This window comes from Curcuma longa, chromosome 2 (genome assembly GCF_044706935.1).
Source record: "Curcuma longa cultivar G26 ecotype Majalengka, Jawa Barat chromosome 2, ITB_CL_G26_1.1, whole genome shotgun sequence".
Classification (NCBI taxonomy): Eukaryota; Viridiplantae; Streptophyta; class Magnoliopsida; order Zingiberales; family Zingiberaceae; genus Curcuma; species Curcuma longa.
Window position 1 is genome coordinate 11,406,439 of NC_133862.1, and position 25,783 is coordinate 11,432,221.

Sequence of the window (25,783 nt, forward strand, 5' to 3'; positions counted from 1 at the left end):
TGAACGGAAGCATTAGACATCCAAATTCATTCCACTAATCTCTTCTTGTTGGGTTTGAATCTGAGCCAGAAAGTAAATGAGTACAAAGTAAGTAAGATCAATGTAACCGCACTGATCAATGTAGTTAGTTGGGGATCAAAGAGAGGGTATGAATAATAATAATAATACAAGGTTGGATTTTTTACTCACTGAGATTTTATTCAAGAATCCAACAACACCTCAAGTTCAGTGCGTCAACCGATTTGTACAAGGAGTGGTTAACGCATGGATACTAGAGAATAGAAATAACCAAATTTGATCAATCGACAAAACGGGTGGGTATTGGCGAGAGTACGTATAATTTGCAGTCATGAGTGTCCACCTCTGCAGAGAAATTTCCAGCAACATTGGCTTGCAGGGTGTCATGCTGCAGAAAGACATGGATAAGATAACTGGAGATTCAAATCGTTAAACAAAAACAAGAAATAGAACTGATTAAAGAATCTCATGCTGTAGAAAGGAAAGAATTTACATGAGCAAGAAATTTAAATCGTGAAGAAAAGAAAAGGAAAACAAGAAACATAAGGGCAAAAAAAGGTGAAAAAAGGGAACGCTCTGGTAATCTTTTTATTTTTTGACGTCGCCATGTTGGAAAGTAAATTTTTTGTAAATATAACTCTTCTCTATTCAAAGTATTGCAATTTTATTTCTGTTAAATACTGAATTTGAACCTATTTAAAATTTTCATGTTTTAAATTAGTTTTTAAAATTTTTAGACAACAAATTAAGGTGAACCGAATCATTATTTTGAGTTTTAAGTCGAGAGTTGAAATAGGGCCAGATGGAGCTCATTAAATACACATGATGATTAAAGTTATGTGAGTTCAAACTGAACACGATGTGAACTCATTTTGTTTGTTAAGTTTAGAGCTTAACCAAGTTTGTATTTGGAATAGTTCGGTTCTCCTGTGTTTGGTTGAATTAGTGGAATTATTGGGAGGCTAGAAGTTATTTATATCTCATCTCTTTCTCTTTACTTATTCTCACCCCTCTGTTCTTGATCCTCCCTTCTTCCTCTTCATGTGACATTGTCGCTTGATCTCTCCCTCACCACATGCACATGACACCACCCCAACCCACCACTAGTTCCCTCTCTCTCTCTCTCTCTCTCTCTCTCTTTCCCTCTCTTCTATGTACACTGCTACTCTAAGTGAGGGCAAGAAAAGCTTATTCCTTAACTATACTTATTCTATTCCCTAGGAATAACTATGCTATTGTTTATCAATTTTATTCTGTGAACTAAGTACACCATTATTAGTTCTATCGGGAAAGCTCACTGAACATAATAGACAATACAAAAGTATCCCTGTGTAGATTATTCTCCATGCAGAAAAACAGAACATGAGCCATGTAATACACATTGAATGTTACAGAAGAACAGCTGCTTAATGACTAACAGTGGTTAATACATAACTGCAGATTTCAGATGGACCGCAAAGCAATGATAACATTCCTTGGTGCTAAATGTGACCTTCTAACACTAAGACATTGTGAATGCTAAGTTCCAGATCACTTTATCACTAAACAGATTGAAGTAGCTATCTATAGAAAACATTTAATATTCTGAATATAGAGAACAGTTTATTTTCTCTACTAAAAAGATGGACTCAGAGATATCCACTGATAAACCATGCAAAACAATGTGGCCTAAAATATCCATAAAATTGTGTGTTGCAAGTAACAAGAATATAGCTGCACATACCTTCCAAATATCTCTTAGTGAAAAGCTGGCTGCATCGTCAAGTCCAAGTATTTCCCATCTGACCGTGATTGTGACAACTTCAGAACAACGATTCCATAAAGCCACAACTAAGCGACTTTCAGAAAGTGGACCAGCCCACACCTGGATGAGGCAAACATAGTTACGTAAATATGGGATAAAATACCAAGAACCCTTGATCTCCAACATGATGATTAAAGCATGGTTCTATTACATTGATCTATTGCAAGTAGCTGTAATAAATTTGAACAAATGTGGATCCAAATTAGGTTGAATCATAAACATATGTAGAATGGCAACAACAACTAACACCTATTTAAGTGCCACAACCAAAATTGCAGAAAGGCTCTTGAAGTACAGAAAAAATTTGAAGGATACATCCTAGTTAATTTGATCATGTTGACTACTAAACCTCAATGAGAATCCATATGGATAAGAATGGAAGAATTTTTTAGAATTAGGGCAAACATTTCAAAGCTCAAAGAGAGATAAAAAGAGTGCAAGCTAGAGAACCTCACTACAACCATCATTTCCTTGAGAATAAATTTTCCTTCCTTGAATACCAAGAGGATCTGCAGCAAAAAACAATGGAAACCATCTGATAGTTAAGAACTAACTAGTATATGATGGGTTCAATTAATGTCTCTTTTCTAGTGATGGTTAGATGATTCCAACTATTTTTTTTCAGCTATGATGGTAATGGTTCTAAGTATTTAAATATATTTCTATTTAGTTCAAAGGTACCATACAATTTACCTCCCTGTTCAGAGGAAATCATAATATCTAATACTCATCAATGATTTATGATAAAACAACTAAAAACATAGAAGGGGAAATATGAGTAGAAGAGTACATAAAAAACTAGGGAGCACATTTTGTTACATATTTATTTTTGTCTTTTTCTGGGCTTATTTTATTTTTAATAATAATTAAGTATTAGATTTTTATTCAATGATAATTAAAAAAGGGCAGTCTGGTGCGCAGTCTTACTCTGTGTTGCAAGAGATTGTTTCCGAGACTTGAACTCATGACCTCTAAGTCTCACAGTAGCAACTTCACCATTGCGCCAAGACTCCCCCCTTCTTATTTAGGTTTTTATTAATATAAAGATTACTGGTTTAATCAAACCAAAATTTATAATTAATTTAAAACAAAGTTACTGGTTTAATAAAATCAGGGTTTCTAACTAGACTAAAACTATAATTCTAGATTATCAAACCTACAATTTTTCATTTAAATTTGGCTACTCAAATAGGAACAAAAATGATGACAGTATGGGAATATGAAGCTGAGAACACTCGAATTAAGATCTATTCAATTAACTAGTGACTTAACATAATTTTGTTATTTCATTCACCATGATGATTATTTTAGTTTGGTTTATATTTGTGTTATAATCCTTGTATACTCAAACACTCGTTTGCCTTGAGAAACTCATTTGCTTGTATTGATAGTTTTGTGTTAGGTGGCGATCATTTTTAGGATTTGACTCATTAGACATGGCAACAATGAGGTTCACTGTCCTTGTGAGGATAATATTGTATTCGTGGTCAATACACGACTCCAAAGGAGTGTGGAAGTTCCTCCATTCATCACTAATGTTTCGGGTATATGCTCTATGCCTTTTTTACTGTTCTATGCTTTTGTTATGATTGATGACTATGTTTATGACACTATTTTGGTTGTACTTTATAGATATCCTTATTTATCTAATTTGCTTTGGTATATGTAATTTTTTTAATAACCATTTGGTCTTCATTTAGAAAAAACCCTACCTATTACTTCAAATTTTTTTTTTCAAGATTCTAATGAGCAATCTAGGAAGCTGTTTCAGAAAACTTCGAGTACATTAAGATATGCTCGTTATTTTTATTTCTTTACTAGATTTTTTAATAGTTGTATAGAAACTGAACTTGACATATTTTCAAATTTGTAACATTTGAGATATCATAAAAACATCTTAGATATTATATCAATGGATGTTTTAATAATGTTTTTGATGCGGATGAGAATTATCCTAATGTCCTAATGAAGTATTAGTGCATTGATGGTATAACAACATTACCTTGGTTGACAGCAATGACTTCTTTGTTGCTTAAAATTTCAAATGTTTCAGCAGTCATGTTTCTCACGTCACAACCTATCAGAAGAGGAGCCTGCAAATATTGATACCTATCAGGAATGTCAAGTGAATCAAAGTATAAGAGCAATACAGTTCTGCCTGTGACAATCAATGGCCAAGTCAGCATGCTACTTAACTGAAGCGCAATTACAGAAATGTACATATTCTAGATGTTTATATAGCAGTGGAGCATTTAAGATTCTTGGAAATGCTAATACATTAATTGTTGTTCCTATAGTTGTCAGGAAGAGAATATACCTTCATCAGAGCCCAGATGCTAAAGTGAGATCGATACTCTGCGTAGGTCATGCCACCGTTACCAACCTCCAACATATCAGGATCTGTCCTTAGAGCAAATTGGGGAGCCATGAAAGTTCATGGTGATTCAATCAGTTGAAAACATTGATTGCATAACATAGCAAAATGTGTAGGGACATATACCATTCCATCCACCAGGGCCCGCATAAGATGCCCACTTGTCATTTATATCAGCAATGGTGGTCATGCTTGAAATAAGTATAAATTCATTAGTTAACAAAATGAAACTTTTAATTCCTTGTAATGAAATGGGGATATATAGACTCACCTTTCCCATGAATCAAAGATGTCATCTGTTGTTCGCCAACTGTTACCAACTTTCCCAGCCCATAAGGCTGGATCATCAACACCCCTAGAAAAAAAGATCAATGAATAGTTAAGTAGGTTTAGGTACAAATGTCACAAATCAAGGTAAGAAGTTTACCATTCACACAGAGAATAGAAAATTGCATGCCCAGTGGAATTCAGTGCATCTCGCATTGGGGGGTAACTGAAATGAAAAATAATTCAAAGATATAAGTATACAAAAATGCATATCTAGTTCATTAACACATTACACTTATGAATGAGAAAACAAGTACCGTTTCTTAGGTTTTATTCCCAAATTGTAACAATTGTCATACTTCAAATAATCAACTCCCTAAAGAATCAAGTAAACAACAGAATCAGCAAATATTAACAGCTAATAGATGGGTGAATAGGCTGAACTACCAGCTCTAAGAAACTAAATTATAACAAACACTAAAATCCAATAAATAATAACTAACCCATGATGCAAAAGTTTTTGCATCATCGCTTTCATGGTATAAGGATCCAGGTCGAACTTGACATGTAAACACCCTGAAATTTAATTTTATCAAAGAGATAAGCTCTCTAGTAATAAAGAGTGTTTTCTTGGTTATCATACTATAGAGCCTATCAATTACAATGTTATCCATGTATTTTTTTAATGTTGTGCAACTCCATTTTCCTGATAAGGACATAGCAACATCTCCTACCCAGCATCAGAGTAAATACCAAGCTTGAGGCCTTTTTTATGTACATAATCTGCTAATGCTTTTACTCCAGAAGAAAATGTCTTAGGATCAGGAACAAGGTTTCCCTGGAAATTCAACATAATATGAAAGAGAATAAGCACAATAAGCTAGCAAAAACAAGCTAAATCTTATTGTAACAATTAACCTATGCCATGGGAAGACACAAAATATTAGATTAAATCTCATTAACATTTATTTAAAGAAAAAGTACCATGGATATTCAAAATACAATTGTGAATCAATTTGCAAGAAGAAATGTCATGTCATTTTGCTAGCAAGCTCAGCACTATCCAATACAATTGTTATCCCTGATCATTTAAGGCTAAACATAAATAAGATGGAATATCATGCTTAAGTCTTCTATTTTCATGTGTTTCAAGAAATTGGAGGTATTCTTCTCATTTTTGGATTTTACCATACAAGAGTTTCTTCCACATAGAATGTCAATAGAAATTGATGTGTTGGGGATTCAGTACCTCATACAGATGTGATGAGGAAAAAACATTATCAAGGCTAGTAATGTTTACTGTCAAAATAGCATAACATGTTGCATCAATATTGCTACACTGCCTATTTACTGAAATTTTAAGAAGTAATGTTAGAATCTGTATAAGAAAATAAATCAAAGGAAATGACGCCTGCTAAGAGAGAAATTTTCAAACAAAGAGCAGTTTTAGAGAACCTACTATCAGGACTGAACAGAATTGGATTGTCTTTGAATTCATTGCATCATATGAGTGAATCTTGCCCAGCACCGAATCAGGAAGTATACTACATACTACTTTACATGTGTAAACAATAACAGGAGGTTCCTCGTTAGCAGACAAAAGATAGAGGTGTATTCAATTTTGTTAAATACAAAATTGAGAAAGGTGACTCTTTAACATACAAGACTCCTGACTTTTGAGAGTTGGCTACAAAAGCAGACTCTGAGCCTAACTATTCTAAATGTAATCTGATCCTGACTTACGACTCTGGTTATGAACACAACTATGCCACTGGATTGTCTGGAGTCAACAGGACTACCACATACTATTCCTAGTTAAAAATATAGAAAACCAATCTAAATAATGATAAATTGGATCGGAGAATGCTTAAAAGAATTGAACCATATGTTCTCAATTCTCAAAGATATAATACAAAAATAATTCACTTTTCCAAATTATCAACTTTAACATTCTGAAAAGATGCAGCTAGAACTTCTGTGTGTCTAACTCAGTCTTAAGACATACTAATTCATGTATGAAAATACTAATCAGAGTTGATCCCTTAGCAGAAGCAAAATTCAACCAGTATGCAAATCTATCAACTCATCATATTCTTTTGATCCCACTCCAATTATGCAGTTAAGTTCAAGCATATGGTAAGTCCCAGTATTTGTGCAATGCTTGGAGATGGAATACCACTTTAGAACAAACCTGCTGATTTCGTGATGAAGAGGACCAGCAATCATCTGTTCAAAAATATAACAAAACAAGAGAAGGAAAATTGATTAATGAATTTGAACATTCAGGTGGGAAGACATAAACTCATGATTCACCTATATTTACATAGTTGTATCCTAAAGCAGCCAGTCCAGTAGAAACAAGAGCATCAGCTGGAAAATGAATCCAAAAAAAAAAACTGAGTTAGTAGTAGTACTGTTTATCAAATACTGTAATGGTTTCCATAAATCTAGAAAAACATCTCATCTGAATAGAAAGTTGAGCACAATCATAAAGAATAGTAATGCACGCTTCACAGCTGTCGCATATCATATAGTCGAAGTAAAGAGTTTGCTCAACAAAAAATATCTCTTCTCGATAACTACATCATGTAGTTTATGACAGAAAGGAAACAGATTTTTGCCAAAAGAATGATGTCGAATGTGAATATTATGTCTCATTCCCTGCCTCTTCTTCTTCATCCATCTAATTCCTCTTCTTACTCTTTCTCCCCCTCTTGAATTTTTTATCGACACCATCTCATACTTACATTATGGTGATTTCATCAAGCTAGATATCAATGACTGACCCAAATGAGATTTTAAACCTTGCAAACTACAAAAAGGTAAAAACTAAGCATATAACTTCCAAATTCGTACAAACAATAGATATGCAATTAAATCACCCAAACTTGGTTACTAAAGAGGTTCCTCTTACAAGAAACTCTATCTAGGCACAGTATCTACGATTTTCAGACACAAGTATGATTTCTATTAGTTAGATTAAAATTACAACAACATAAGTTTCAATTTCATAAGCCATTGTAAGTGAGCCCTTGTTTCACACTTCATCATGCTTCCTTCCAGGCCTCATTAGTTAGTCTACACCAAGGCAGGCCTAAAGTCTGAATATCAACTATGCTTAACTCTTAAGCAAGCTTCACAATTTGTAGCTATATCTTAAATGACACCTTAACTAATCAAAAATTACATTTCCTCATCAGTAGACCCCATTTGTCTTGCACTCTTACCTTTAGATTCCTCCTCTCAAACACCAGGACTAAACTCAATCGAATCCTCTCAAACACCAGGACTCAACTCAATCATTTGTGTTTGCGTTTGAACACAAATAAGAATATCAAACAAAAAAACTACAAGGAGTTAAGAAAATGCACATTTAACGAACACCACTAGCTACACTTGAGTGCTTGACCATTGGGATGATAACTCTTTTTTAGCTTTTGACAATTTAAACCATGATAAACAATTTGTTTTTTAAGGCCCAATTTAGCATTAGAAAAAAAAAGGTGTCAATATGGTTCACATTACTCGAAAAAAAAAAACAATTCTAAGTTAGTAGGAAATAGTTTTGGAAAAATGGTCAACACTTTTTATGTAAATTCAGATATCAAGGGTCTAGGGGTAAAATGCTATTCAAGAAGATGATGATTATATAGACAAAATCTTGCAATAGGTGTACATCCTATCATGTATCACACTAGGTTCGAGCATATGAAGCCTTATGTCCTAACAATATGCATAGGACCATAGACTAGGCATGGTGCGTGACTTCAATTCGAGTACATTATATCTTTTATATTTGTAACAATTATATATTTTTTAATTTTTTGACACTTTAACCAATTGGTAAATTTGAACCTAATTGGCCAAATGACATCCCTGGTGGGTCATATAAGAATCAGGTGACATGTAGGTTCAATTTTAGTCTGATAATGGTTTGAGCTAGAGTCAAAATCATGTTAAACCAAGTTATCAGAACTAGGTTATATAGTATATTATATATGTATTAATTAATAGTCATATGATTAGGGGTTATCAAACTCTTGCACCTGATCTGCTCTGAGTGATGATCAATTCCTAACCTTCATGGCTAATCACCTCCTCCACTGATCTCCACAAAGTGATTTAACTTGTTCCCTCACTGCATCAAAAACCATTGCACCTTTGGCCATTTATCACAAAAATGGCCACCCTTTCTTCTGTCTTTAATCCACCCTTTCTTCTCACCAAATGGAATTTTAATTTTGCTTAATACCAGATGAGATAAATGTGTATATCACCAATACAAACAATACATGGTTGCAATCGAGCAATAATGTGAAGCATCTTATTTTATTCATGCTAACCTGGTTTTGGTTTCAGTTCCTGTGAGGAAACATGTTCACCTCTCTCAAGACACATTTCACCTATATCGATTGACATGTAATGCAATTTCGAACAACAATAATATACTAATTATATTGACTTATATATTAATATCATAAAAACTATAGTAGCTTATTCTTTTAAGCTAAGTGGAGGGAATGCCCAGTATGCTACATGTGAATCCACCCATCTTTATCTCAATTAATCAATCAACAAATTGTAACAGTCAACTTGAACCAGTTGACTAAAATATGCACATATTTGCATCAATTTGAATACTAATCTAACCAATACATTTAATTCAGGACTGAGGTTTTGTCTATCAGATTTGAGATGTTTTGGATAAGGCACAACACTTGGATAAGATAATTTATCCCCAAATCAGGCAGTTTTTAAGGGACAAGACTGAGTAGCTTCATATCAATTGAAAAAAAAATTAAAGGGAAACGAAATGTGAGAAATAGAGAAAGTAAATAGGCAAGTAAAAGAAAACAAACAAAAAATCAATAATTTAATTGAAATTAATAACCAAAAAACCAATTACAAAACTTTGAAATCCTAATTAGATTCTATGGGCATCAAGTGAGCAAAGTTCATTCCTTTACCAAAAATAAGGTTGCTACAGTGCAACACTGACGAATCTGCTTTCAGAAAAAATATGCAAAAAAATGCAGATACAGTACGTGGGTGCATAGGTGATCAGTATTATCGTTTTATTTAATAAGAAAAAATAGCTATATGTGCATTAGTACAGGAATCTACATCTGCTGTATATGCATATCATAATCTGCATTATGTCTGTTCCATCAAGCGAGAACAAACGGACATGGAGAGAAATTACCGCACCTGTTTCCTTAATCACCGTCTCGTTGATATTGCAAGCAAAGAAGTTCCAACTATTCCATCTGCATCACCAAATTCCAGTCCGTCATATAAATCAAAGAAAGGCAAATCATTGTACAAACTACAAAGTACCAACATTTAAAAAATCTACCTCTATCCCCAAAACAACGTAGAAAAGATAAACAATAAAATTAATTTAAAATAATTAAAAATAAAAACCGTTCAGAAGGAAAAGCCAGCACTCGGCTCAGACCAGACCAAGAACATGTTGGACTACGAGTTACACAAAGTCCATGCAATACCAAACAAAAGGGTGCAAAAGAGGGATCTCAGAAACGGACCCCATTTGAGGGGTACGAGCCAATCCATTGTTGAGCTGCAACTTGCCATAGTTGGAGGTGTCGAAGATGTCAACTACCGCCCTCGGCCCGCGGAACTCCTCAATCAAAGGCGCCAATCTCGCCGCTGCTGAAGCGGAGAGAAGGAAGCAGAAGAGGATGCGAAAGAGGCGAACGGAAGCCATCGATTCTTTTCCTCTCCTATCTCCTCTCCCGGCGACGGCAATCGCTAAACAGAGATAGCGTTGAGTCGACTCGACCACGCTCGGTGAGGGCGTATCTCACCGCTGCCGAACGGCCACTGCTGACACTCGCCGGCGAGATTATATGCGGGTGGAGCACGGAACAGAAGATAGTAACCGCATAGAACTGGCAATCATCGCGTGCAAACTATGATGAGCCCGATTGTGCGGCCACGGAGTTGAATCGGGCCCGCTAAATAGGACCCGAAATTGGATTATTTGATCCGACAAGGCAATTCGACATTAATTGATTCATTTATTGATTTTTTTTCTATTTACCTCCCTTATCTTCGTTGGTATTTCAAAATTGGCCATGATTGTACCTGTGGACAGCTGTTCCAGTTCTCATCCACACAATTAATACAGAAGAGATTTTTGATGAAACGCGAATGAGGATCCAATAAGAGATCCGACCCAATACGATCGAATAGTGGGATTATATAGTGTGCTATGGAGATTTTGACTTTTCAACGACCGACCACAATTGAATCCGGTCTAAAAGTCAAGCAAAAAGTCAAACTGCTGACCAGTTTGCTGATTATTTTTTCTGAAGGATCAAATTTTGATTCAATCGAAATTTTTTATTAAGGAATTTTGCATTTAATTTTTTCTTTAATAGGTCAAATAATTAACTATCTTTTTGAAATATTTTCAAAGTTTTAAAGGCGTTTTTTCTCTTACATTTTTTTTATTGAAATTGTGATGATCATTAATTGTAAAACTTAATTTACAAATCAACTTGCACTTTCCTTTCTAAATTAAATGATTTTCTAAAAGAAATATGATTTCTTAAAATTTGAAAACACTTTTTGATACGATTGCATAGAAAATTCTAAGATGCAAATTAATTGTGAAGTTATGCTAAATGAAGAGTCGAATCATTTTGCTTCAAGAGTTAATAAATGAAGAAAGATTAATTATATTAGTAAATGGTGAATGAAGAATTGTATTTTAGGGATGAATCTTCTAGAAGACGATTTTTAAAATGCATAAATTGTAGTTTGATTAGCTAGTCAATAAGTCGGCAGCTCAAGCCATCAGCATATCTTTTTGTCTTCACTTTTTGATACCATAGCTTAGTCATATAATTAGAAATTTGCCAAGGTAGAGGCAAGAGAGTTTAACGTTAATTAAAAAAATAATTGAATGACCGAAGAGGTTATGAAATTTGTTAGTCACTCATAAAGACAAACCTAAATCTATAATATCATTTTATCTTATGGAGTCGTTCCCTTTATAGTTCTCTTACATACTCTCTCCGATGATGAGATACTGAAGAAAATAATTAACAGGGACTATAATTTCTTATTTATAGAAAATTAAACCTTATCCTTTTGGTATGTTTTATTTTAGTCCATCATTGAAATAGAAATTGAATTAATCATCTTAATCGACTGTGACAACTCAATTATTTCACATACAAATAAATGCAACGTTGAATTAATGATCCAATAGCCACGTGATTAGAAACTCGAGACGCTTTCTTATTGTTATATATGAAAAGTGAGATACGCAACGCAAGTGATAATTATTAAGTTTTGTATGCAATTAGCAGCTGGTAGAAAGATAACAAGGTACGATACTCAAAGGTCGATGTCCCCTCAAATTTGGTAAACTCCAAGTTGAAAATTAATTAACCTTCCTCAATTTTCAACTTAAATCCACCATTATCGGTCTCTTAATTTGACTTCTCCTTCTTTAACTCAACTAGTATTGATTAAGGATTAGTTATTCATTCATTATCTTAATATAGATAATATTATATACAAATAATCATATCATGCATGATTGTGCGGCAGCTGTGCCAGCAGGAGCCGTGGGCCCGCGGATGTGCCAGCGACCTCTAGGCTGGGCGGCGGGACCCACCCGTATGCGTTCATAGGAAGCAGCTAGCATTCACGAATGAATCGTGAGACGATGTGATGCATATCATGGCCTGGCTTCCAACCCACCTCCCCCATGTATCTTCCCCCCAGAACATATTCCACCGTTGCCTGCCAATATTTAATTTAATGCATTCCCATTTCTCATTTCATTTTATTTTATTTTATTGTAGACCACCATTGCATTCAATATGAATGCAGTCCACGCCTGATCCCATCGTTCTTCAACTGGGCTCGCCATTTTAACGTGACAGGACAGCGGACAGGAACAACAACCACTTGCGTGTGGGAGTGGGCAGGCTTCGTATCCGGTCTATAAAAGGCCACCCGATCTAACGCCTTCGTGATCTCCTCCAGTCGTCGCTCACCGAGTTCGCCGACCGAGAGCACCGCTTCCGCAGGCAGCGCGAGGGAAGGAGAGAGGGAGGTCGCGAGAGAGCCGAGGGGGCTCGTCCGGAGCTGGCTAACCAGAGCGCAGGAGAGAGCGTGGAGGACCGCAACAAGTGGCGAGTGCTCTCGCTGTATGAGGCCCTGAACGGTCGCGACGCGGACCGGGTGCAGCAGCTGCTCGCCCCCGACATCGAGTGGTGGTTCCATGGCCCGCCGGAGCACCAGCACATGATGCGCATGCTCACCGGCGCTGACGACGAAGACACCGCCGCCGAGTTCCGATTCTTCCCCGAACGAGTCGCCGCCTTCGGCTCCACCTTCGTCGCCGAGGGCACCGGCCCCGGCGCCGCCACCACCTGGGTCCACGCCTGGACCGTCTCCCCGGATGGGATAATCACCCAGGTCCGGGAGTACTTCAACACCTCCGTCACCGTCACCCGAGTCGCCGCTGACTCGCCGCCCAAGCCCTCGGTCTCGCCCAAGGACTCGCCCAGGCCGACTCACTGCCTGCCCGTGTGGCAGAGCCGCGGCCGCAAGTCCTTTCCTGGACTCGTCCTGGCGATTTAAACATATTAATCCAAATCATTAAGCCTAATAATCCAGAAATTAATCTTAATCACCAAGGTGAAGGCTTAATAAATATATCGATCGATCACTAGATGGGTTGATAAGGTCACTATCATTCGAGTCCTAGAGTTAAGTCTGTGGTTTGCTTGCTTTAATTATTCTAGTTTTAATAGGTAATTAATTAAGATGAAGGTGAAGCGTAAAGGATTCATGTCATCCTTCCCTCCTCCTTCAGTACCTGTTGATGCTCATCCACTGTGTTTATCATCCTCTTATATATTGAATAAAAGATATGCTTGTGTGCTTGCTTTAAAATCAATACGCGATTCAAAATTAAATGAAAAAAATGAGTACAAATAAAAACAATAATTGTAGACCGAATCAAACAAAGGACTAGTCACAACATTCATTGCATGTGTCTACTACCAGATAGACCAAGGCATGCATTGAATAATTAGTTGGGTCAGCGTACTACGTGTTCGATTTCTTACCACCTGCTCAAGTGGACGTGGATTGGAGGACGATGTGTTTTTCTTTCTAGTGCCGTGAACAATTTATGAGTTGAAAATCAAGAGAAGATAATCGTGATCGTCGTCATGTTTTATGAATAGAAAAAGTCGAAAGAGATGGAGTTTATTTTGGCAAAAGAGAGAAAGGATATGCTTCCACCAGATGAGATATCCAGAGTTTCTTACCACCTTATGCACTCTCGTCAGTGGTCATTTCATTCGGATCACTGCTGGAATACAAACTTTATCAGTTGGCCGCTTGCAACTTTTTCTCATTCCATTTTGTCTGTGCTTTAATTTCAAAAGCAACTTTATCGAAAAAAAAGGAAAAAGAAAAAGTGAAAAAGTTGCTGCCGACTTATTGCAACATTTAAGCACTTGTTGATGAAGCAGACAAAGGACAAAGATTCATAACGAGATGCCTGCTGCAGCTTGTAAAGCACCTCAGAATTGTGCAGCTTGAGCACTACTTGAGAAAAAGCTCAACTTACATAGACCTGTAGTTAACCACTATTATCACAATTTATTTTGTGTGATAAATTGTGTGATAAATCTCTAAATATTCATCTCCATCTCCCTCCTATGAATCAAACTAAGAGATACTTGTTCTTAATTGTCTAGTATATGACTACTAAACACACCATAAATAACATTGTTTAGGGCTTCCAAAAGTTTCATTACCCCTTCACCAGCAAATAAATTTCAGAAAAGAGGACATTATATAGATCACTCTCAAGCCATTCTCTGAGTCAAATATTGCAATGATCTAAAGAGGGGCAATGAAAGCATTCGTTTTTACTGCTACTTTAGTCTTGTCAATGATATTATCACTTCAATAGGTAGCTATATAAGGTAGATATAACTAATGAAATTGCCAAGAACACTCTAGCTGATATAATAGTCTTGTCCAAGCAGAGGACAGACAACAAGCTGTGTGCATCTATTGCGATGTATGAACTTATATGACTCAATGAATCCAACGTTTTCAATTTTGACAGCTAACGTGAAAGAAAAAAAAACAGATGTCCATTTACACTGTCAACGAAGGTACAACAAAAGGTGTATCAGTGCACATCTAGTGGGAAACTTATAAAACAGAGGCGCAGAGCGGAGTTGAGGGATACACAACTAAAAGTAACTCCGCCTAGCAATTTTGAAGCCAGAAATAAGAGCACACGAACCCAGTGCTACAAATGACAAGAGAGTCAAACTGATTGCGACTACTGATATATCAGTGAAGGTATTCACTACTTCCCGTCGCATGCGATCTGTAATTGGGATGGCTGCAGATGAAGCAGAGATCAGCAAATACGCCACCACCTAAATACAAAAAGGAGAAGAGCTTTGCATCACTGGAGTTCAAGCATCTAGAAATACCTATGCAAATTCATCAGAGTATCACACTTAGTCAGCCATGACGAAATCCAGAGGGGGAAGAAGATTGCATGTCAATAAACTCCATTTTGAAGCACCACCAGCCATAATATTAATTATAAAGAATTTTGCACCATCCTTCAGTATAACGTATATCTGTTAACCTCATTCAAGTTGTGTTCATATATTTCATGCAGAGGAAAGTAGCAGCAGGAGGCTGAGTGCCCCTTGTATACCATATAGCTCAACATCACATATGATAAGGCCTAAACTATTTTTCATGGTAATAGATCAAAACCTGCACTACATGAAGGAATCAAGTAATGCAAGTATTATGGTTCTCAGACAATTGATATCTTCTAATGGCAGTCGGTATTTTAGGATCTGAAATTAGGTTTGCAATCTAACAAATATGGTCTGTAAATGCTTTGAAAAGTTAACGAGTATGTTGAAGGAAATTACTGTGTTCTGTTTCACGCAAATAAGAGCCTACAATCTTTTATAGGTAAAGTCTCCTGCAACTTTTCTTAGGCAGGATAAACAAGTTAGCTGTTGATTGACTGAAAAGTTTTATTCTCGGATCATAAGAAATACTTGTTGCTCAGATAGAACACTCATGGAACACAGGACATTCACACCAGAACAGGAGTGATGATTGGCTGATAATATTGCCTTTCTTAAGATAATAGCCCTCAACATATTGGAAATGGAAACAATAAGATCCATGTTGTTGACCCTAATATTAACATGATCAACCAACTTAACAAAATCTGGTTATAGTAAAACTTATAAGCCCTATTTACTTGGAGAGAAAAGTCAGGAGGGAAGTGGGAAAATTCAGGAAGGAAAGTGGGAAAATAATTTTTAAATGTTGTCAAAGAAGTTTTCCAAAATAACTCCATTTTACTCATTTCTCTTATTCAACTTCTTCAACATCCTTCTTCTTCTTCTACCCTAACCTCCTTTCCTTTCTTTTTCTCCTTACCCATCCTCTTCCTCATCTACTTTTACCCAACCACCCTACTATCCCACTCTCTTCCTCTTTAAATAATAGTGTTGTTTGGATTAAGACACAAGGAGATTAGGGTAGAAGAAGAGAAACTAAGAAGAGACAGAAAATATTGGTGGAGGAAGAGGAAAACCTGACGAAGTTGGATATCAAGACTAGACAGAAAGGTATGATAAGAAAATAAGAGCTACAAAAATCTTTTTCATCTTTCAACCTTTCCAAGTAAACAAGAGGGAAGATTTTTTAATTCTTTCTTCCTCTCCACCTATCTATCTATACCTCCTTTTTCCTACCATCAGTAGTAAACAGGGCTGTAACATTCAACTCATGCAAGGAGGAAAGACTCACGAGATACTTTGCTTATCTGATGGTAAGTCAGTCATTTTATTGTTAGATAAGGATTTTCTTACCATTTTCCTTCACTAATTCATTTCTCTCCTACTTCTTGATCTTATTTCCCTCCAAGTATATACATAGGAATACAAATAGGTGATTAGATGTACCAATTACAGCAAATAGATCGTCAAAATTGTTGATTGCCTGCAAATTACCTGAGTTGCAAGTCCATTCACAGTTCAATTTAAAGGCTGCAAATACGTTCTCTAATCGAGATTAATATCTGCGGCCTTACATGAGAGAGACATTTAAGATAGTATTAAAACATGAAACACAAAATATGACGTTAAATGCAAAAGATCGTAATATATATAATAAAAATATTTATTTCATAAATTAAAAGGTCGTAAGAATAGAAAACATAACAAATTTTTAATATGGATCCTAACTAAATTCAATGTCAAGAAGATTACCATATTTTTTATCATTAGATATTGAATAGATTTAAAATAACAACGAAAAATTCTTAGAAATGAACTTTATGTTCAATTAGTGATTGTAGCAAGAGCCACAGATGTCTTGTAAATTAGGTAAGATGAACAAAAATTTAAAAAAAAATCAAAATCAAATATCTTAATTGCAATACAGAACGTTTAAAATTTATTTTCTTTTCTTTGGTCAAGAAAATGTATTTATTTTGTCAATGTAATTGATCTTAGTTGCAGACTGTCATAAAATGTTTAGGCAACCAACCAGCTCATCTGCAAGTGCCATTTGCAATGAGTATTCAACAGAACCTTGAATGCTGCAAAAAAGGAAAAAAAGAAAGAAACAAAGATCTAGGGCTGGTAAATCCCAGATGCTATCAAAAGCTATAATAAGATTCCAACCAACCTGATCTCCGGCGAAATCGAATGTCCAGGAGTACGTCAACGGCGCAAAATCCTTGCCGGTTGCGAACCGGTGCGCCTGCCTGAGCAACTGCACCATCGAGTACACCATGGCTATCGCCGCGACCGACAACAAGTACCTACAAGGCAAAAATTTCCCCCCACCACTTCAATCCCAAAGCCAAACACATCCAAAGGCATCAACTCGAACATCAACAACAGATCGAGCGCACCGGAACTCCTGGTAGCGGTCGAAGTTCATCCACCCGCCTTGCTTGTTGGAGGCCAGCAAGGCGACGGCGACGAGCGAGAAGACCCACGCCAGCGCGCGGAGCACTAACCCGGCCTTCTCCAAGAGGTCCTCCCTCTTCCACCTTCGCACCACGGAGCGCACTACCTTGCTTCCCTCGTCGGCGCCACCAGCGGCCGGCGTGATCGGAGGACCTTTCTCGACGACCGGAGGCGGCGGAGGAGGGGCCACCACCGGCACGATCGACCTAGGTACTTCGGCGCTCTCGTCGGACGACAATGCGACTGTGGAGTCCATCGTGACCGTGGGGGCCGTGGCAGCGATTGTGGAATCGGCATCGTGGGAAGGGAACACGAAGCAAAGGCATGGCTCGTAGTGGAGAGTGGGGACCGCGAAGTGGGAATTGATGACGAACGATTATTCTGGATACAGAGCTACCCGAATGGCAATCCAAAAATCTACTGGTTCACTCGGTGGGTCCTAGCGAGCAGAAAGCGAGTATAGAAGTGGGTGGGGAATAGGCAAAGAACGGTGCGAGGCAGATGGCCACTGCGCAGTGATTCGCTTCTGAAGAACAGCAATTACCTTATATTGTTAAATTATAAAACAAAAACAAATCTTTTTTTAATTTCATGCTATCGTTGTTGATCTGCAATTTCTGCTAAATCCTAATGCAACAATATCAGTCTTCTATCAACTACAATTCACAGCAGTTGAGACTGCCAAAACTCTGAGCTCGCTATTACACTATTTGAGACCGATCATTCTTCCACAGAAATGAACTAGTGATTGTAAAATCTAGCCAATACACATGCTTCTCTGTAAAAAACACCAGTAAATCCACCTTGAATGGCCATGTCACAAAGTTCTTGAGCTTTGCTATAACTTGTCAGCTATTTTGCCTAGAGCATCTGCGAGTTTGCCTAGCACATCAAGCAAGCTCTTAGCTTGGTCCTTCCTTAGATCTCTGTCCAATTGGCAGTTGAGGTTTTGTGCTTCTAATTGAGCTGTCAGCATTCTGCTGTTCCTTTCTAGGACCTCAATCAGTCTGCCCTGTAGCTGCAGATCGCTGTCTTCCGCTGCTGCTTCTGGCGATGTCCGTCTCCGCTTCTGTCCCTGGTGCGACTGCGAAGGGGAGCCCTTCTCAGGGATGTCGTCGTCCTCTTCGTCGTCGACGTCGTCGTCATCTTCTTGGTTGTCTTTTGCCGTTGCTACATAAATCAAATTAATCATGTATCAGATAACTAGACTGTTGATTGATTGAATGAATTGACAGCATTCTACTTAGTCCTTTTTATAATAACTGAGCCCTATAGTTCTCTAACAGCAAATTTCAATCAATCTATGTTTGCATTTATGTGCCTATGAATACCAAGGCAAGTGATGACAGCCATACGGGACTTGTCTGCTGCCTCTCGAATGCTACAGTAACAAGCAGAAGTAATCAGCAATCGATCATTTGATTCTGGTTATAGCTATATATCACTCATCCGTGTGGAACTTAGAAAAGTTATTCTCATAAAGTTGCTTATTAGAAGCTGAGAGAAAGACTACTGAGAGAGCTCGAGAGATTAATAAATAAAGAGAACTTATTCTTGAGAGTGAGAAGAGAAGGCAACTATTAGGGTTTATGTATCCTCCTTTCAAATAGACGGTTAACATATTATTAGGTAAGAAGGCTCCTATAATGTTTAGATGATGATAAGATTTTAGAAAGTTATCTAAAATGATTTGAAAGAAAAACCTACAAGAAAAACCAATTGCAATGATTGTGACATATAGTCTAGGATAGAGTATAACCAATTACAATGAATGTACAATGATTCGTAGCATCTTCAGCTGAACTAGTTGCTCTTCCACAATCTAGATTCATATATTTCAATAAGCAGAAAACTTCAGGAACATAATCACACATGCAACACTAAATGGCATTTTAAAGAGGTAGAAGAATCTAGTTATTCATCTCAAAGAAGCAAGATCATGGACTGGGCATCCACTAATTAATAATTCCTTAATTCCCTGAACAGTGAATTCAGGAGACTGGAATTTATGCCACAAGAGAGCAAATCTATTGAGCTTTAGAGATTCATAACTTGCAAAAACCGATCGATCGAGAGGATTGATGCTATATATAAAATATATACAAGGCATTACCTTGACCAGAATCAGACCTCCCTTGCTCAGCTGATTCCCACTCTTTTTCTACTCAGCAAATATACACATAGAAAAGAAACATCAATCGCATGAGATGCACAAAAGATTTAGAAACGCATGTTATCGTACGTTGTTATTTTAAACAGAGAAAATTGTAGTTTTGAACGGAAAGTAATTGTGGAAATTAATCAAATGATTTATCGGCCATGAAGGGAGGTAGAGGATCGGCAACCAGTTACCTGAGATTGGCACGGCCGCCACTGGTTGCGGTGGCGGCGCCGGCTCCTCTTCTTCCTCTTCCTCCGCCTCTTTGTCTTCCTCCAAGTCGGAGAACAGCCCATCGGCCGCCGCGGTCCGCCTGCTGTCAAATACGGCCTCTTCCTCATCCACCTCCGACGACGTCCGACAGCCGCCCTTTTTCTTGCCCTCGTCCTCTTCCGCGGCCTCTGTTTCCGGTTCCGGCAAGGCTGCCCCGTCGAGGATGTCGTATACTTCCCGGTCAAAGAACCCCGGCAGCCTCCGCTCCCTCCTGACGTCGTTCCTCATCGTCCAGAACGACTCCTTCCCCTTCGCCTCCCACTCCTTGATCTTCTTGAAGTCGCCGGCGAGGTTGCTCCACCTCTTCCGGCACTGCACCGGGCCCCGATTCACACCGCGCCGGCCGCAGTAGGACGACACCGACACCCACTTGGGTTCCACCGGACCCGCCGCGACCACTGCCGCAGCCACCGCTCCCTCCTCCCCGCCGCGCCCTACCCCGGCTCCGCCCCGCCCGCGCACTCTCCCTCGGCTCTCCACCACCCGCTTCCCCTGTATGAGCACCAGTATCTCCTGCCTCGTCCACCGAGGCAACCGCGGTAGCCGCCCCCCTCCCGCCCCGCCGCCGCCGTAGTGGCCGTTGGAACCCCCGGCCTCGACGGCGTTTGCCATTTCACGGCTTCCTTGCCGATCCCACGTAAATCCTAAACGGCGATCTAACTGAAACGGAGCTCCCCATGCACAGCCTCCTCAAAGGCAACTGAGAGAGAGAGAGAGAGAGAGAGAGAAGCAATAACAAAAGAAATGAGTGCAAAACAAAAACAAAGGAGGAGAGGCTTTGCATTAGGCCCTAATTATAATTATTTCCATCCATCTTTATCGATCTTCTTTTTAGTAGGAAAAAATTAATATAAAAATCCACGGGCGTATAATTCTACACTATAAAGTCGTATCTTGACGTTAACATGGCGTGGTAAAGATACTATGGCGATTGAGGAAAACCATTGAATGTGAGAAAGCCAAGGGCACATCCCTTTCTTAGTTTGGGGGTTGATAAGGCACTACCACCCTCTAGCTAATTCAATCCCCGTCTTTATCTTTATCTTTATCTTTGTCTTTGTTTGTTTTTATACAGAGAGATCAATTGTGATTAATTATTTGTTCCCTTCCTAATTGGATGTGCTAATCTCTTTCAAGAAGACTAAATTGAGTTTAATTTTTCATTGTATATAATTAAGTGTTAGGTTGTAAAGGTGCAAACATAATCACACATCTAAAATACATGAAAAAGATCATAGATTTAAAAGATGAAAAGTATCTTCATTGACATGAGGCCTTTTGGGTTGAGCACAAGAACAAAATCATGAGGACTTAGGCCCAAATGAAGCCTTTTGGGTTGAGCACAAGAACAAAATCATGAGGACTTAGGTTCAAAGTGGACAATATCATGTCATTGTGGAGATATTTTGATTTTATCGGTTCTAACAAGTGGTATTAGAGCGAGATGCAAATATAGTCCCACATCTAAAATACATGAAAAAGATATATCATAGAGGTTTAAAAGGAAGAAAAGTATTAAGAACAAAACCATGTCATTGTGGAGATATCCAAGAACAAAACCATGTCATTGTGGAGATATGATTCCATCGGTTCTAATATTAAGTTGGTTTAGATTCTCTATCTTTATATTAATTGGTATAAAAAATATATATAGTGAATTGGTTGTTAAGGTCAGTTGTTAAAAACTTTTTGAATTGGTTGCTTATTGGGCAGTTGTTAAAAAAGCAAATTAAAAAATTAAAAGTTCTCTCCTAATTTAATTAATTAATTTCCCTTCTACTACTGATCACAACATATATATAATATCGATCCCTCAGAACCAAATATATTGATCAAGTGGGCATGCCTCTTGGTGGTTGGGAAAGGGCTAATTAATCCACAACAGAAACTAAAGGCACCACAAAATCTATCAAGCTTCTCCTAAGGCCTAGCTAGCAAAGTTGTGGGGGCAAATTGCAATGGCACATAGAAGGCACCATGTGCCGACACGTGGCCCGTTAACGTCGAAATGATCCGTCCATTAGACTTAGTTTTCAAGTCGATTTCGGTAATGGAGAGGATCTATGGAGCTGCCCCTTTCGGCCACTGGAAGGTGAGATGGAGCCTTAGTCGATGTCATTAATGCCATTGGCAATATGCCATCTATCTTGTTCCCTTGCCTATCCACGAGGTGATTGATTAAGGGGCCGGGGTGGAGGAATCATTTTATCTATCTATATATGTGATTAATTAAAAAGCACAAGTGGATTGCTTGTACCTTTCTTCAACACATTTCTTTTCTTTTTATACCTTTAATTTGTGGTTAATTAATTTGTTTTAAGTATCCAAATATATGTATATATAATTGCAATGTGACAAGTTGTAGGTATTGTGTCACTCATGTGTGAACGAATACATGTGTGGGATTAATTTAATTCATTGGTTGGCTAGCTAATTAATTAGAGCTAATTGGCTTATATATATATATGCTGATAGTTTTAATATTGTAGGGTGTGACCTAAGTGCACAATTTAATTAAGTTGCTTCTTTTGCTGGCCTAGGACCACTAAGGTCATGCTCATACTTTGCCCTTCAAGAGGATACTACTTCTCGGAGGGACGGATCTAGAAATTTGTATTTAGATGGATTTGAATTTAATAAAATAAATTGTTTATCATTTATTAAAAAAAAATATATATATATATATATATATATAATTAAAAAATCATTACATTATTGTATTGTTCAATAAAATAATTATAAAAATTTTAGGAAAAAAGATAGGAAGTTTTATCCTCTTTTTTGACCGTCTCTACTAGCTTCGATGACAAAAACAGTGAAACAAGAATTACTCTTGTTAAAGAGGAAGAAAGTTGAAGAGGAAGAAGGATTAGGGTTGATGTTGTTCAGTTGAAAAATAATAAAAGGAAGGGAAGATGGAGGACTGCTGCCTTTGAAAAGAGGAAAAAGAAAAGATTGTTGCCGTTAGAGAAGAAGAAGAGAAAAATAATTAAATTACGATTGTGAAGAAAAATAAGGAGAAGGAAGGAGAAGATAAGAAAAAAAAGGTCGGCAGGTGAAGGCTTATGCGTGAGACGGTGGGAGCAAGACTACGTATGTGGACGAGAATAAAAAGAAAAAAGAGGAGAAAATATTTTTTTTCAAAAATTTCTCAATTAAATCAGTTTAATATAATTAAACTTGGTTTGACTATAACTTGACCAAATAAAATTCAAATTAATTTCAATTTGACCAATATACTTTTTATCTTCGCATCTACCAATAGATTTTGTTAAACCCTAATTTGATTTTAAATCAACATCTTCATTTCATATTGAATGATTCAATTTATTTATTTTATTAAAAAATCAATACTTAATAAATTTATATAGATATAACTCAGGCGTGTAGATGAATATTTCTGAAATAGAAGATCATCAAGGAAGGTGGTGCAACCACGTATGTTGGAGGGCTGACCTACAATCTAGTACGTAAGTTGCCCTGTCACATGGCTCCGTCTCTAACTTCTCCACTGAAGTTCAAATGACTATTTCCAATCTATTTGATTATTTTTGGCCATCTAAATCATTTGACCTACTATATATATTTGATTATTTTTGCCCATCTAAATCATTTGACCTACTATATGTACTTTGTATGGTTAACTCATTTGACGCGTGGTCGGTGGGAAACTTTCAATGTGGCTACCATTTTTTTTTATTAACTCATTTGACGCGTTCAATCCATTAATTTATTTGCCTTACCAACCTAATCTTCTTGCCTTGCCATGTCTATTAATTTGTTCATGTGCCTCAACTCCACCGATTGTTTGCCCGTTCAATCTGCCAAGCACATCAAACTCATTGTTATGTCATGTCCACTTTTTAGCTCATCTAGTTTCTAAAATAATAATAATAATAGTTATATACGATTGGAAATTTAAAGGAATATCAGAAGAGGTGGATGAATGATACTTCAGTGTACATGAGATTTTAATTCCATATTGAAAGTCTTTATGATTTTATTATTAATTTATATTATTTTACAAATATTGATCTTGTAAATATATATATAGGGATAGACTCTTTATGCGTGGATCCGCAGGAGGTGTAAATTTAGTATATAAATTGTACGGACCTAAATTAACTTGTGTACGAGTACAACTAATTACATGTGCACATCGAATGTCAACCAGTTGGGCATCTATGTTCCTCTTAAATTTTTTTCCTCTATAGTGTAATTTTCGCTCGATAGATTTCCCGTGTTAACATTCGGGTATGAATTTAGTTCGTTGCAACGACTAATGTTTGGTGGTGATCGTGATTTATCGTTGTATCATGGGAAATAGATAATCCACGACAACCTCGAAGCACTGTTAAAGATGGGGTGAATTTGTTTTAAGGAAATTGCGAGGCATACCTCTGCTACTTTCCATTTTGACTCGGCTTGGTAACTTGGCAGCTGACTCGATAACGCTCTCCCAACTCGACAACTACCCACTCCAACTTGACCGACTTGTGGTACGGCGAAGGGTCCAGTCAGTAGCACTCGTCGTGATCACTAGCACTAATCCTATGTTGACTCATGTATGAACACTACTTGCTACATGCGCACGTCGAATGTCAATCAGTCAGAGCAAAATTTGCTTAAATGGAACAACTCAGACATGTGCACTAGCAAAAGAAAATTCTGTCCACGTATATTCCCCTCGAATCTTTTTCCTCTACAGTGCATTTTTCGCTCTGTAGATTTCCTATGCGAATTCAATTTATCATGACTACCCGTGTTTGGTGGTGATCGTGATTTATCGTTATATCTGGGAAACAAACGACCCATGACAACCTCAAAGCACTGCTAAAGATGGGGTAAATATGTTTTAAAGAAATTGTGTTGATGCAGGCCTCGACTTCTTTCTATTCCGACTCGATCTCGATAACTTGGTTGACCCAGTAACGCCAGGGGCGGCTCAAGCTTACGAGGGGCCCTAGGCGAATCTTTTTTTAAAAATGATTGTTATTATTTTAAAAAATTTTCTCTCACCCAGTTTAAGGTTTAAACTGGGTGAGCAAATCTTTGTTTTCAGAAGGATCTCCATAGTTCTTGGTCCATGTTGATAAAATAATAGCCATGCCTACTGCGAGGAAGCAAGCAGCAGCATCGAAGGGAGCAACAGGTCCAAAACCCAAGTTGTCTGTCAGTAAATTAGCAAAGAGCCCTGCTATAATGGCAACTAGACCATTGCCAAGAAATATGGCCTTGGAGAAAGTTATGGAGAGCCATTGTGGTTCAAAACCCCTCTGTATCATTGTAGGAAATATATGAGAAACAAAACTTGTTATCAAGAAACATGCTATCCAAATATAAAACTTCTAGCATGTATAAATTTTACTTAAATCCTATTAATTTAGCACCAATTTATTATTGTCCTTCTTGATATGGTCCTAAATTTCATAAAGACGTTCAACATCATAGACAATTTATACAATCTTTTCTTAATCACACAGTTTTTGTCAAGCTATAAAGCTGGATTTTAAATGATATCTAAATCTTAACGTGTAAAAGGTTAGAATCCTTTCCATTTGATTTATGTTTCCAACAAACTTTAACATGGTCTGAACTTCTGAAAGGAAATCATTCAGCATACTTTCCTCACAATTTTTTTTTGGGTGTGCTTTCACATAATCTTTTGTCAAAGTCATTCAAGCCATTTTTACTTGGTCTCTGACATATAAAGTCAAACCACAAATTGACTCATTAGTACAGATTGGATGACTCTTATTTTGAAAACAAGTAGACTAACGGGACCCCTCTGACAAGTAAAATTGAAGGTCTGAAAATAAACAGGTGCATGAACAGAGAGCGGACTGGGAATTTAG

The 25,783-nt window shown here is 37.3% G+C and overlaps 4 protein-coding genes across 5 annotated transcripts; 1 reads left to right on the forward strand and 3 right to left on the reverse strand.

Moving 5' to 3' along the window:
- Positions 1-156: 156 nt before the first annotated feature.
- Positions 157-10,380, reverse strand: LOC141821107 (alpha-galactosidase 3). Its single transcript, XM_074708478.1, has 15 exons — positions 10,010-10,380; positions 9,672-9,730; positions 6,777-6,833; positions 6,655-6,689; positions 5,198-5,301; positions 4,967-5,039; positions 4,781-4,839; positions 4,624-4,689; positions 4,468-4,551; positions 4,323-4,387; positions 4,140-4,222; positions 3,825-3,915; positions 2,273-2,331; positions 1,742-1,882; positions 157-406 (listed from the first exon to the last, which is right to left on the reverse strand). The coding sequence occupies exons 1-15, from the start codon at positions 10,189-10,191 to the stop codon at positions 299-301; spliced, it is 1,266 nt and encodes a 421-aa protein (XP_074564579.1). The 5' UTR covers positions 10,192-10,380; the 3' UTR covers positions 157-298.
- Positions 10,381-12,486: 2,106 nt separating this feature from the next.
- Positions 12,487-13,407, forward strand: LOC141821360 (senescence associated gene 20-like). The gene has a single exon (XM_074708784.1). The coding sequence runs from the start codon at positions 12,750-12,752 to the stop codon at positions 13,086-13,088; it is 339 nt and encodes a 112-aa protein (XP_074564885.1). The 5' UTR covers positions 12,487-12,749; the 3' UTR covers positions 13,089-13,407.
- Positions 13,408-14,601: 1,194 nt separating this feature from the next.
- LOC141821971 (CASP-like protein 4B2) lies at positions 14,602-17,791 on the reverse strand. Its single transcript, XM_074709372.1, has 3 exons — positions 17,440-17,791; positions 17,211-17,346; positions 14,602-14,917 (listed from the first exon to the last, which is right to left on the reverse strand). Exons 1-3 carry the CDS (start codon positions 17,751-17,753, stop codon positions 14,726-14,728), a joined length of 642 nt encoding a protein of 213 aa, XP_074565473.1. The 5' UTR covers positions 17,754-17,791; the 3' UTR covers positions 14,602-14,725.
- A 278-nt stretch (positions 17,792-18,069) lies between these two features.
- On the reverse strand, positions 18,070-20,679 carry LOC141821732 (trihelix transcription factor ASR3-like). 2 transcript variants are annotated; one of them, XM_074709077.1, is made up of 3 exons: positions 19,850-20,679; positions 19,611-19,658; positions 18,070-18,667 (listed from the first exon to the last, which is right to left on the reverse strand). In XM_074709077.1, the coding sequence occupies exons 1-3, from the start codon at positions 20,538-20,540 to the stop codon at positions 18,336-18,338; spliced, it is 1,071 nt and encodes a 356-aa protein (XP_074565178.1). In that variant the 5' UTR covers positions 20,541-20,679; the 3' UTR covers positions 18,070-18,335. The 2 variants fall into 2 exon arrangements, with proteins under 2 accessions (XP_074565178.1, XP_074565179.1); XM_074709078.1 differs by lacking the exon at positions 19,611-19,658.
- Between the last annotated feature and the right edge of the window lie 5,104 nt (positions 20,680-25,783).

What these genes read in the sequence shown, in the direction of transcription:
- LOC141821107 (XM_074708478.1), bottom strand. Translation starts at nt 10,191, where the DNA reads ATGGCTTCCGTTCGCCTCTTTCGCATCCTCTTCTGCTTCCTTCTCTCC. An exon ending in GACGGTGATTAAGGAAACAG is followed by an intron (nt 6,834 to 9,671) that starts GTGCGGTAATTT and finishes TTCATTTTCCAG; the next exon opens with CTGATGCTCTTGTTTCTACT. An exon ending in CAAAAACTTTTGCATCATGG is followed by an intron (nt 4,840 to 4,966) that starts GTTAGTTATTAT and finishes TTGATTCTTTAG; the next exon opens with GGAGTTGATTATTTGAAGTA.
- LOC141821360 (XM_074708784.1), top strand. Translation starts at nt 12,750, where the DNA reads ATGATGCGCATGCTCACCGGCGCTGACGACGAAGACACCGCCGCCGAG.
- LOC141821971 (XM_074709372.1), bottom strand. Translation starts at nt 17,753, where the DNA reads ATGGACTCCACAGTCGCATTGTCGTCCGACGAGAGCGCCGAAGTACCT. An exon ending in GACCGCTACCAGGAGTTCCG is followed by an intron (nt 17,347 to 17,439) that starts GTGCGCTCGATC and finishes TTTGCCTTGTAG; the next exon opens with GTACTTGTTGTCGGTCGCGG. An exon ending in TCGATTTCGCCGGAGATCAG is followed by an intron (nt 14,918 to 17,210) that starts GTTGGTTGGAAT and finishes TTTTGTATTTAG; the next exon opens with GTGGTGGCGTATTTGCTGAT.
- LOC141821732 (XM_074709077.1), bottom strand. Translation starts at nt 20,540, where the DNA reads ATGGCAAACGCCGTCGAGGCCGGGGGTTCCAACGGCCACTACGGCGGC. An exon ending in GGCGGCCGTGCCAATCTCAG is followed by an intron (nt 19,659 to 19,849) that starts GTAACTGGTTGC and finishes TTTGCTGAGTAG; the next exon opens with AAAAAGAGTGGGAATCAGCT. An exon ending in GAGGTCTGATTCTGGTCAAG is followed by an intron (nt 18,668 to 19,610) that starts GTAATGCCTTGT and finishes TGATTTATGTAG; the next exon opens with CAACGGCAAAAGACAACCAA.